The sequence below is a fragment of the Phaseolus vulgaris genome, chromosome 3 (genome assembly GCF_000499845.2).
Source record: "Phaseolus vulgaris cultivar G19833 chromosome 3, P. vulgaris v2.0, whole genome shotgun sequence".
NCBI classification, from domain to species: Eukaryota; Viridiplantae; Streptophyta; class Magnoliopsida; order Fabales; family Fabaceae; genus Phaseolus; species Phaseolus vulgaris.
In genome coordinates, this window is record NC_023757.2 from 46,188,616 (window position 1) to 46,201,450 (window position 12,835).

The 12,835-nt window shown below is 30.1% G+C and overlaps 2 protein-coding genes across 2 annotated transcripts; one reads left to right on the top strand and one right to left on the bottom strand.

Moving 5' to 3' along the window:
- Positions 1-1,085: 1,085 nt before the first annotated feature.
- LOC137808179 (ferredoxin C 2, chloroplastic) lies at positions 1,086-6,465 on the bottom strand. The gene is made up of 6 exons (XM_068609160.1): positions 6,041-6,465; positions 5,743-5,806; positions 4,449-4,537; positions 3,634-3,702; positions 1,410-1,454; positions 1,086-1,318 (listed from the first exon to the last, which is right to left on the bottom strand). Exons 1-6 carry the CDS (start codon positions 6,266-6,268, stop codon positions 1,274-1,276), a joined length of 540 nt encoding a protein of 179 aa, XP_068465261.1. The 5' UTR covers positions 6,269-6,465; the 3' UTR covers positions 1,086-1,273.
- A 2,587-nt stretch (positions 6,466-9,052) lies between these two features.
- Positions 9,053-9,742, top strand: LOC137805952 (late embryogenesis abundant protein 18-like). The gene is made up of 2 exons (XM_068605830.1): positions 9,053-9,217; positions 9,345-9,742. Exons 1-2 carry the CDS (start codon positions 9,131-9,133, stop codon positions 9,591-9,593), a joined length of 336 nt encoding a protein of 111 aa, XP_068461931.1. The 5' UTR covers positions 9,053-9,130; the 3' UTR covers positions 9,594-9,742.
- Positions 9,743-12,835: the final 3,093 nt, after the last annotated feature.

Consider the following 12,835-nt stretch of genomic DNA (forward strand, 5'->3'; position numbering starts at 1 on the left):
TGGGGTACAATCATTCTGGTGGCAAGAATGCAATGCGTGGAGAACACGCACCTAGGTGCACAATTTACAAAATGTCGCACGTGGTGGTGGGTATAAGTTGGCTTCCGAGATCAGTTGAGTTCTCCATCACTCAAAGAAGGGCTTTAGAACCAATGTTTTTCCAACAAAAACAAAGACAGTGGTGCCAGACAATGACACGGGTCCTGGGTTATGCATCGCTTAATGAGATGAACACAACCACTTAAAGACAGATGACAAACAAAACGAGATTAACCCACTTTGATACCAACTTGAGACTGGAAAATATGAAAAATGTCTAAGATTTCAATGATCTCTTAATTGATTCATTCATTTATATGGATTCTTACGTTAGTAGAGAAACAAAAATAATGAGATTATCAATATATAGGTGTCTGACACATAATACATAGATAAGTTCACCTATTGTAATATGTTAATTCTTTTACATAATAAGTTCACCTATTCTAATATGTTAATTCTTTTACTTAAGTTAAGTAATTCTGACATGATCACACAAATCATTATAATTTACACTATCACTTTCATCACGATAAAGAGAACACTTAACAGATTTCAAACATAAACTTATGGACAACTAAAAAATTTCTCATCTAAGCGCAAAACAATAAAAGCTACACATAGACAAAATGCATAACCAGAACAGTAGGGCAAGCTCCTAACAAATTTATTAACCATGCCTAATGTTAAGAATTTACCAAGGAGCACCGCACTTCAACTTTCAAACCAAAATAATAGTACCTAATGGAGATAAAGATGATGGTCCAAAAATTGCAAAAGCCTTGATCTTTCTTGGGGTTGCATAGTAACAAACGGAAGAGTGCATGGGAGAGGAATACGATGAAAAGAGAAAATAGTAGTGAAAAGCGTAATCAAATGTATTTCAGATATAATTTTAATTCCTACCACATATAATCACATGTATTTCAAATGTCATTTTAACCTCTTCAAATGTCATTTTAACCTCGTCCTCAAGAAAGCCATTGATACACTTAACATGCCACGTTAACTTGTCTAACACTATTTAGTTGACGAGAGAAAAATCATTGGACTAACTAAATCAACTATCTTCAATTTCAAGACAAAAATTAGGGGCAGTGGAGTATGTATATATAAGGGGGCAAATAAACCAAGACAAGACCACAGTAGAAACATGAAAAAGAAAAAGGAGAAAAGAAGGAGAAACCAAATATTCACATTCTTTGCTCCACTAATCGTCAGATTTTTACATTGCTTACTCATCAGCCATGGCCAACTCCAAGGCATAGTCATCTCTTTCCTGTAAAAAGTTTCCAGGTTAAAAGTCACATAATCAAAGGCAATGAGCCATCTCATTCCAGAAAAAAAAAAAGGTTGCAAACAGAATTTACCACTGGTCCTCGAGCAAAATAACGTCCAAATTGAAGCCAATATACCTGTATGTGCCCAGGATTTATTAAACTCATTACCAGTATTAAATAACAAATTATTACAACAAAAATATTCTTATCTCACAAATCCAATAAATGACAACAATCACGGCAACTTTATTTAGCCTCAAAAGCACTTTATGAGAAAATTACACATTCTATGATTGGTTGAGATTAAGAGAATAAAAAAATAAAGGAAATGAGGGAATAGAACACTAAATATTAGGGTTCTAGATTGATAGTCGGTATTGTGATAGGATACAAAATACGAACCAAAAGTTCTGGTCATACTAACAATTAGGTTTAGTACTAGTGACTACAAGTCCAAGCCTCTACTGCAGTAGACAACTAATTGATTCAAAGCATATTTTAAAGAATTGAGATATTCTAAAATGTCCAAAGAGACAAGCAATATGTTGTGAAACATTTTGTGAATATTCTAACACTTCCTCGCGGTTTAAGCTTATTGCAAATAATAAAAATATAAAGCTTTCTCAACAAAACATAAAAAAAAAAACTCAAAAGATGCTAGAGGTGCAAAAGAGATGAACACTGGTAGAGAGATAACTCAACAAGACTATTAGTATGATCATACACCTGAAGAAAGATTATTATATATCAAAGAAGAAAAGACTTTCATGGAAAGAGGCTCAGCATAAATTTCTTAGCATGCTAAAAGATGAAATTAATTGCCCAACGAAAAAGTGGACGGAGTTCACTAACTTCCATTACAATAGGTGCTAGGGACCAATAATAAGCAAGTTTGTGTATCTTTCGAAATTATTTTAGGACCAACCCTTTGATATGTACAATCTGGATAGAATATGTCTATAATACACTAAGTAAAGAAAATAAACACCATAGCTAAATAAGGAAAGAATTAGGATCCTAAAAAGCATGTGTTACAATAGTTCCTAAATCAGAATAAATTACAAATTTACAATAACTCCTAATTGAATCTAATAATTGACCAGAATCAACAACACTTTTCCCAGGGGATCATACATAACAAGAAAGCTTCTCCAAGTTCAAGAATAGAATTTGGTGGCTTCAAACATGATAACTTTTTGCCTCATGACAACATTGATACAAACTATCAACTGGATTGGCTGATAACTAATCTCTGTACAAGAATCTAGCTAACCACCTTTAAAGGGGTCTCTCCTCCATATCATATTTTTTCAATCAACAAAGGACCAAGGCTCGAGCCTAAGATGTCTCTTAAGGGATCCAACTCTAGTTCCAGTTGGACCATCAGCCATTCGTTAGTTGAGAAGATAATTTAAGAGACCCAATAAAATTGGAAATTAGATCTAGGAATTATAAGTCAAAATTCATAAACAACATTAAGTCACCAATGAAATGATAGTAAATGGGAAAAGTCACCCTTGGAATAATTCTCATGGAAAATAATCTATCAATGAAATGATGGTGAAATATAGCGACCTAACAAACACCAGCATAGAGGTCAGCACATGTCACTATTCTCACTCTCTCCCTTATATGCCAAGATTACAAAAACAATATCATGGCATAGAAGAACTTCAGCAAAGATGATGATTTAATATGAACATACTAAAAAAACAAGTGAAAAGTTTTCTGGAAGATAAAATATGGTGAACCAGTAGTGGGTAGACCGGAAAAGATAAAAAAGGAAAACCTTTGATTGTGGTAACTGGTGCACAACAAATAGATAGATAGAAAAGAACCATAGAGATATAGACATCTTTGCAGTTGATTCCAATTTTTAATCTATCAAAATAAAAAGCCATCTCCCCATAGTGTCACAAATGGAATTAAGGAGAGGGAAAATAAGGAAGAGAATGTTGAGGAAAATGAGAAGGTTATGCTGAATGGACAGGACTCACACTTGAAGGGACGATTGTTGGGAATTCAAGTTGAGCTGGAAATCCCATTGGGTAAAAATTAGTAAGATGAACAAATAACTAGAAAGACTCACAAACCTATTATTTAAGATTTTGGGTTGAAGATGGTGTCTTAGTCTCTTATATGAGTTTGCTCACAACTCATTGGCCAGATCTCTTATATAAGCATTACAATGCTGAAGGTGGTGTTCTATATTTCTGCTTAAGAAAATATCTCTAACACATAGTTTTATGTGATCGGCATCTACCTCAAGCAGATATCACAAAATGCTTCAAACTACGATAGTCTTGTTCATTACCTCATCTTCATCTTGAGTTTCCACTTCAACATCAGAGGTTGGGAAGCCCACACAAAGAAGTGCATAACCCTGAAATGCAATTAAAACATCACATACTTGCCCAATATAGCAGTAAAAGACCATGGAACCCATAAGCTGGAATATGTTCTGTTGTATGTATATGTATATAATTAAATATATTCATTTGAGCGAGGGCTCTGGAATAGAAACACCGACCAAGAAAATAAAATGTAAACTACGAATTCAATCACAGAAGGAATATACTAGAAAGAAGAGTCAAATAGTTGTACTTATAAGTTTTAACTTAAACCCTTATTTTGAATAAGTCAATCTCATTGTTCTTAACATTACAGGAACGAACCAAAAGAGTCGTATTTCTATTTTTTTGGCTTTTCTGAAAGTTGTAGTGCAAATATTTATGTCCAGGTTAATATATAGTTTGTGTATGTACAGTGTTTCATTGTTAGTAATTAAAGTTGATTTTTATTTTGGTCATGAATCATAATTACAAGTTGTGCATTGACACTGAAAAAAGATAAAACTTTCAATGTCTTCTTATTTGCTAAGGGAAGAAGGTAAAGTTATTCACATGTCTTTTGGTGCTGGCGTCTGAAAACTTGAACAAGCATATTGGTTCTAAACCACCAATCATCCTCCTCAACTCTAGTTACATTTACAAACTTGCAAATTACAATGATACAATAGAGATAGAGTTGAGAAAAAATTGAGAATTGGTACTTAACAGGTTGAAATTACCAATTCAAGCGTGTAATTAAAAAAAATCATAAACATGAGTATAGATGAGGAACACGTGCCTGGTCTTTCAATTCGGCAGATATCCCAAGTGCCTCTGGTTGCCTGATCTGTCCATTCTTTATACGTACAGCACAGCTAGTACAACATCCTGCAATAAAAGGTTTCAAAGAACCAAACATGATCAGGTAGCAAGAAATAGCATCACAAATCCAACAGATTTCAATCACGACGGCAATAGAAACAGCAGAGAGAACAAGTGTCAATAATTCATCTACAAAGACAAACTTCACCAGAATTAAACAATTACCATATTTTCTTTGCTCCCAATATGAGGAAAACAAAACATCACACTAGTTTAAAGTAAATAAAACCCACGAAAAAACGGAATCTACCGTCAGCAATGGCTATTGGTAATAATATAGATAATAGGAATGTATAATTCGTCCAGTGACTTCCAAAAACCTTACGAAAGGCTAAGGAACTCTTTGGACAAGTTTCTCCATAAACACTTTAAAAAAAATTAAGAAAAAATAGTTTCTCCATAAACTAAGATTAGTTTTATGAATAACCTAATTTGTAAAAGCTCTTTTATGTAGTTTCTCTAAATTTTAATTTTTAACATACGCATAAGTTAATTTTAACTTACAGAAAAATCTATTTTATTTTTTTTCTTGTTTTTCTCTCCTATAAATGTTTATGAAGAGTTCACGGACCCTAACACGCACTTACAGATTTAATGGTAACTAGTTTGAAAAGTATATCGTCTCCCAAAGGGTATGGTAAAAATGTCAAATTTGGCACTAATAACATCCCTGTTTTACATAACTGGGTTGTGTATATCTTAAACATAGTCAAGATAATGAAACTCCACAAATCTAAAAATCTTCTATTCCAATTCTATCAGATGATAATGGTGCAATATTAACACTAAGATAACTAGAGAATCCACCGCCTAAGAACATCGGTACATGTGCAATGAAGCAGCAAAATACAAGATAACATAGCAATGAATGAGTGTGCAAGTGTGAATTTTTTATTAGGATTTCTGTGAAGATTTTTTTTCAAAAACAGAGGAGATACATCATGCAGAATTTAATTCCTATATTCTGTATTTAGAGCTAAAGTGTAATTCAAAATTCAAACAGTAACAATATCCTAATCTTAACATTTAAATTTAAACAGCATCCTAAAGATTTAAAAACAAAATAATAATATTAATCATAAAAAACCTCCAGAGATTTTAAACCTGAATAACAAATTCCTAAAAAAAAGATAAATTATCCATTTCCAAACTATAGATATTTAGGCCTATTTTCAACATTCTCTAAAAACAAATTGGATAAAAGCAAGTACCATGCCTGCAGGCAAACGGAAGGGTAATATTCTGGGCCTCAGCAGTATGTAATATATACTGGTCCTGCATTTCATAAATCACAGTAACAATCACATGTAAATCTTCAAAATATTATAAAAAAAAAAAAAACAGGAATAGTTAATTTCTTTCCGTTGAATCACAGAAACAGAAATCAATATTCAACAATGATAGGAAAAGAGAATAAGATAAAATATTAATTGCATGCAGTTGCAACAGAGAATGGAAGAGAAGGAGGTTATCACATCGAGGGAAAAGGTAGAATGTGAAAGATGGTACCTCAGGTACGACAAACTCGTGAACGATTCCTCTTTGTCTGTCATGGACTGTGACCTTATGAGTGGGAGCACCAACAGACGGAAACTGGTAATCGATTCCACCGGTGCGCGCAACCGCCGTCTGGAGCTCCGCCGTCACCGTGGTGGCTCTGCGGCGGATAGTGGAAGGGAATGATTGTTGTTGCTTGGGAAGTGGAATGCCGGGAATCGGAAGAAGGGGAAGTGCCATCTCTTTCTTCTTCTTCTTGGAGGTGAGGTGAGGCAGCACTCACGGACAGGGTGACGGGATAACGAGAGAGAGAGTGAGGCGAGGAACCATACGCGCGTTCTCCACCAACTGTTAGATTCTCTTCCAACCAAATCTTAACACGTGTACGGTCATCAATACTCCTCCATGGGCTTCACCACTGTTTAAGCCGACGTTTTAAAAGTACACCCTTGAGTACGCAACAGTTAAATAATATTTTAAATTTTCACTATAATAGTGCATTAGGTAAAATTACATCAAAATATTATAGCTTATAGTATTTAAAAATATTTTTCTATAGAATTGAATCTGATTCACAATCTATAAGAATCTTTAAAAAAAATTCCTATAAATCATACATTAATTGCTATTTTTCAAAATTACTCTTAATTTTTCTTACAAAAAATATTTAAATTTAAAGGCATATAATTTTCATCAAGCTATTGAACTAATTTAGTTTTAAATATAGTAAGGGTAATTTTAGAATGATAATCCACATTACTACCCAATGTATTGTTTCTCTCGCGTTTCTTTTGGCATCCTTTAGTCAAGAGAAAGACTATAACTCCTTTTATCATTTTATTATTTTTAAGATTGAATATTTGGAAAGTAAAGTTATGTTATGATAATCATAGTTATAAGATTATATTTTTATATTCCAAAACATATAAAAATCAATCCAAGAAAATCACGAATTATATTTTTTCAATTACTAAAGAAACTTTACATTACACCAACAGAATTTTTTTTTAATATGATTTTTATTATACTTATTATTATTAATAATATAAATATAATATTATTATTATTAATATATTTTTTATTATTATTAATATAATTTATATTATTATTATTATTATTAATATAATTTATATTATTATTATTAATATAATTTATATTATTATTATTAATATAATTTATAAAAATCATAAGACCAAGAATTTGTCTAGTGGTAATGTTTCTTTGCTTTGTTTTTTTAAAATTTGTTAAACTTTATCACATAAAATTTGATGCAAAAACAATTAAACTGTATATAAATATTTATAATATTTATGTGTACAAATCAATAGCAAATAAATTATTTGTATACATCGATGTATACAAACAGATGACAATTAAACTATTTATGTATAAATTGATTTAAAACATTTATGAAGTGAGAAACTGATAAAGAGTATTTAACTTAATACTTAACTTAATTCACCTTTAAAAAATGAATAATGAGTACGTAAATTTTGTGTTAGTCTCATCTAAAAATGTATTATAATACCATTTACCCTATTTGTTTGCTTTAATTCCTAACTGATCAACCTAAAATACATCTTACCGTTTTGCATACTTCAACTATCCTATTTCCTTGACAGCCTAATTTTTTTTTTTTATCGTAAAAGCAATTAACAACTAACAATTTTTTTTTCATGGAGATAACAATTGAAACTATATACTATGCATGCTAAACTTTAAATAGAAATAGTCAAATTAAGGGAAATAGTTTAAATATTTTTTATGAATGAAATAGTAGAACTGTTGATTTGTATGAGGATGATTTTATGATGTATTCATTCATACTTATTTTTTATAGATGTCTTTCTCTGGATTAGTTGGGAGAGATCTATTTTGTCATAATTTGGAGTAACACTTGTGATAAAATTTATGAATGAGTTATTCTATAAGGGTTGAATCACCTAAAGTGATTCATATTTAGGTTCTTTTCCCATTGGGGGGCTATTTTTTTTCCTTTTTTACCAAAATGAGGTCCGTTTCAAAAAAATTACAAAAATAGGGTAAGTCGTGTCAACTTGACACGACTTCATATGTGGAAGTCGTGCCAAATTGGCGCGACTTTGACACGTCAACATGAAGTCGTGCCAATTTGACACGACTTTATCCACGTCATATTTTTTTATTTTTTTAAAATAAATATATATTATAATTATTTAATTATAATTAAAATTATAAGTTATGTAATATTTGAAATTAAATTGATAAATAATTTTTTTATGAAAGAATAAATACATAGGTAAAGAAAATTAGGAAATTAATAATCAAACTTGGAATTGAATTTTATTATTAAACCTGTCTGTGCGAACAATTGTTTCTATTGTCACAATCGCTTATTTGGAATTGAATCATCCACAAAAATAATTCTCTATTTATTTTCCAAATACAATAACACTTCTCAAATAAATATATTAATCATGATCCATACACGATTATCTAATTTTTTTATTGCTCAAAATTAACACCCTTAAAAAATTATGTATCAAATTAATTTAAAATATTACACAACTCACTACTCAATATAAAAAAAAAATAACGTGGAGAAAGTCGTCCCAAATTGACACGACTTCTGCATATGAAATCGTGCTAAGTTGGCACGACTTGCTCCATTTTTGTAATTTTTTTGAAACGGACCCCATTTTAATAAAAAAATCAAAACAAAAGCCCCATTGTGGAAAAAAGCCTCATATTTATTTATGGCTTATTATCAATAAAAAAAATATAGTATTCAGAATTTAAACTTTTTAAAATAATTAAATTTAGAACTTTCCCGTATGAGTTAAGGTATTCCTTTGTGCCTTCTATTAGTTTCACTCTATCGGATAGTGGTAGGTTAAGTCGGTAACAGATAAGCCATATATATAATGTTTTTTTGTGTGAACGTGGCAGCATGTGGATAGGAATAGCTCTGCATGTTGGACAAGTATCACGCTGGCTACCATGTCATGCCCCTTACTTTCCCATACAAATAAACCCTCCTCCATCAACACTTGAACTTGTGAATTCATAATACAGAAAGATAAGAAAGTGTGACAGAGAAGAAGAAGAAGAAGAAGAAGAGCGATGCAATCCTCGAAGGAGAAGCTGAAAAACATGGCCAGTGCTGCCAAGGAACAAGTCGACGTCTACAAAGCCAAGATAGACGAGAAGGTATGCTTTTCAGGTTTTCCATCTCTATACTTTGTTCCCTGATACAATGCATTGAATAACGGAAAATGGTTGTGAAAGTTGATATATATAGGAAAAAGTTAGGAGTGATGAGAAATGAAATGTGCAGGCGGAAAAGGCTACGGCAAGAACAGAAGAGGAGAGAGTGATAGCCCATGAGCGCGCAAGGGCAAACGAAGCGAAAGCAAAGATGGAACTGCATGAAGCTAAAGGTAGGCATGCTGCAGAGAAGCTTGAGCATCCCTTAGTAGGAACTCATCAGACTCATTACCACGCTCCTGGGGCCGTTCCCATGCCCGGAGCCACTTATCCATCTCATCCACTTGGAGGAAACCTACCCAGAAACAAACATATATAGATCTGTGTTTAGGTCTCATACCTCTTCTCTCGCATATATTTCTAATGCCTTTATATCACTTGTATTATGTTCCAACTTTTGAGAATTCAACAATCTTCAAAATTCCAGTGCCTTTATATCTTAAATTTGACTTCTTTATTTTCAATAAATTTCTCAAGAGAGACCTTTCTCCTAGAGGCCCTTTCTGCTAGACCTTGAATTTGGTTGTTCTGTTTTTTACCTACCTATAATTAATTATTTTTATTATTAATATTATTTCTTTTAAATGAGTAATTATTTAATTATATTATTAATATAATGAGTGTTACTTATTACGGGAGAAATTATAGATTTCTTTGTTAATGTGTGTATAATTTTTGGGCATTTATTTTTTAAACGTGGTTGCCCAAAGGATTAACGAATTTTCGAACATCTACATTATACGACAGTTTGAAACTGATTAATGACTAGATGGTCGTGTAAACGACCGCTCTTAACTAGTTTAAAACTTAAATAAAAAAAGATTAATTACATTTTTAAGTTTAAGCTGAAAACTTAAGACATGAGCTAAAACTCAAACGAAAGACTAGTTAAACATGACAATGTACTTATCAGTGCACAATTTCAGTCCCAATTTTAAACGGGTTGGATTTTTTAAAATTCAATCTAAATCTAGATCAGAGATTCGAGTCCAATCTTAAATGTTAAGGGTTTGGAGTTATAAAAAATCAATCTAAATTCAATTCAAATATAAATTCAATATAATATATAAGATTTAAAATTCAGTGAGATGAAATTAAATTGAATTTTTTAATTTAAATTAGATTAAAAATTTAGTTTATTTAATTTTTAAATTAGATTTAAATTTGAATTATATTTATTGACTCAAAATCTAGATTCTCCTCGATCTTGGAGTTTGACGTTTGACCCAAACTACTAAACTTTACTTACCCTATCAATTTCTAAGTGCACCCCTCATCGACATGGATGCTTCACTCTACAACATTTTGTATTTTGTTTATATTTAAAATAATTTTGTATTTTTTTATATTTTCATTACGAAGTGTATGGATGCTTCACTCTACAACATTTTGTATTTTGTTTATATTTAAAATAATTTTTTATTTTTTTATATTTTCATTACGAAGTGTATTTCCAGATTGATAGGTGTGGGAGGTACGAAATGTATTTCCAGATTCATGTTTTTAGAAGCGTAATTTTACAATCTGGAAAGATCATTTTGGAAGTATTGAACTAGAGTTTCGGATTGGAAAATTCACATTTCCAGAACCATATTTCTGGAATAATTATGTTGAATTTGTTTTTTGAAAAACCATTTTTGGAATAAAATCGTATGTTAAATTTTGGATTAAACGACAGTCGTTAGCGGCAAAGGTTGGGGGAAACCAGGGGAAAGAGGAGAAGGGAGAAAAAAAATCTGAGGTTAAATTTGAAAATCCATAAGATTAATTATGACATTTCAGACATTTGAGGGGATGCATGTCTATATTTGCATAGGTAGAGGAAGCAACTGCCCTTGAATTGGGTCCACTTAGGATGATCCAATATTACTAATCCATCTTATAGTGACTTAGTTCTGAATTTAGAGTTTGATCCAATATTACTAAACTTTATGCATTTTGAATTCAACAATCTAGAATGCAAATTTATATTTTAAATTCTACATTTTAAATATAAATTATTAAAATATAAATTATAGTTTATATTATGAATTATAGAATATTTTAGATTTAGAATTTAAACTATAAATGTTGTATTCTACATTTGAAATTGAACAATGTAAAATACAAAATTCTACAATTCAAATATAAATTATTCAATTTCAAAATTTATATTTTAAACCGTACAATTTAAATATAAATTATAATTTACATTATAAGTTATAGAATATTCTAGTAAATTATTTAATTTGAAATTCAACAATTTAGAAATTCTACAATTCAAATATAAATTTTGAATTATAAAATATTTTAGATTTAGTATTTGAATTATAAATTTTATATTCTACAATTTGAAATGTAAAATTTGCATTTCAAATTTTATAATTCAAAATACATTTTATTATACTTCGTGTAATTCAAATTGCTAAATGTATTTTATTATACTTTATCTAATTGAATATACAATTTTTTTTATAGAATATACAATTTTTGTATTTTGAATTGCGTTAAGAATTAAAAAAATGTATTTTAAATTGTGTGTAATTTATAAATTAATTTTTTATGATTAGATAACATGTTATAACGTTAACATTTGGAGATGGAAGTTGTTGTAGTATTGGTGTTGGAGGTGGGAGTTGCTATGATAGTGGTATTGGAGGTGAAAAGTTGTTACAATAGTAGTTGAAATCGTCAATAAGGAAAAGTATATTGATGTTGGAGGTGGGAGTTGCTATGATAGTGGTATTGAAGGTGAAAAGTTGTTGCGATAGTAGTTGAAATCGAAGATGAAGATGAAAGTAAAATTATCATTTTCTTATTATATAAGTACGAATAAAGATATAAGTACGAATAAAGGTATAAAAATGAGAAAGAATTGTTTCCATCTTATTGTTAAACATGAATTTATATTACTATCTTAGGTTAGAATATAAATTTTAAAATTAAATTTGATTAGGTTATAATTGTTTAGGTTTGATCAAATCTAGATTTGGACACAATTTAAGTCAATTTAACTTGACTCAACAGAACAACATAGATAAATGTGAAAATTTTGTCACATTTTGTCATCTATATAAATGTGAATTTTTTTTTCTTCAATGAAAAATAAATTAATCTTTAAAATCTCACACACCTTTTTGATTTTTTTTGTTCTTTCATTTTATCTCACCCAGCACCCTAAGAACTTCCACTATCACTAATTTAAATGTCTTTCCTTTTTTTTTTCTAAAAGTATTTTAAATTACATGATCTAAAAGATATTTTCAAATTTGAAAATATTTTCCAGATTTATAAAATCTGGAAACAATTTTTTTTAAATATATATATATATATATATATATATATATTAAATTACATAATATAGAAGCTAATTCTAGATGTAAAAATAGTTTTTAAATTATGTAATCGAAATATTTTTTTTTAAATAACTGGAGAAAGATCTCCAAATGTAATTCAAAATGTAAACTAGTTATAGTTTAATATTTTTACAGAAGGTTTTGAAATATAATAACAACTTTTAGAAGTAAGAACATATGGAGGTGTAAGGTGTAGGAAAATGATAGCATGAAGAAATAGCCAGAG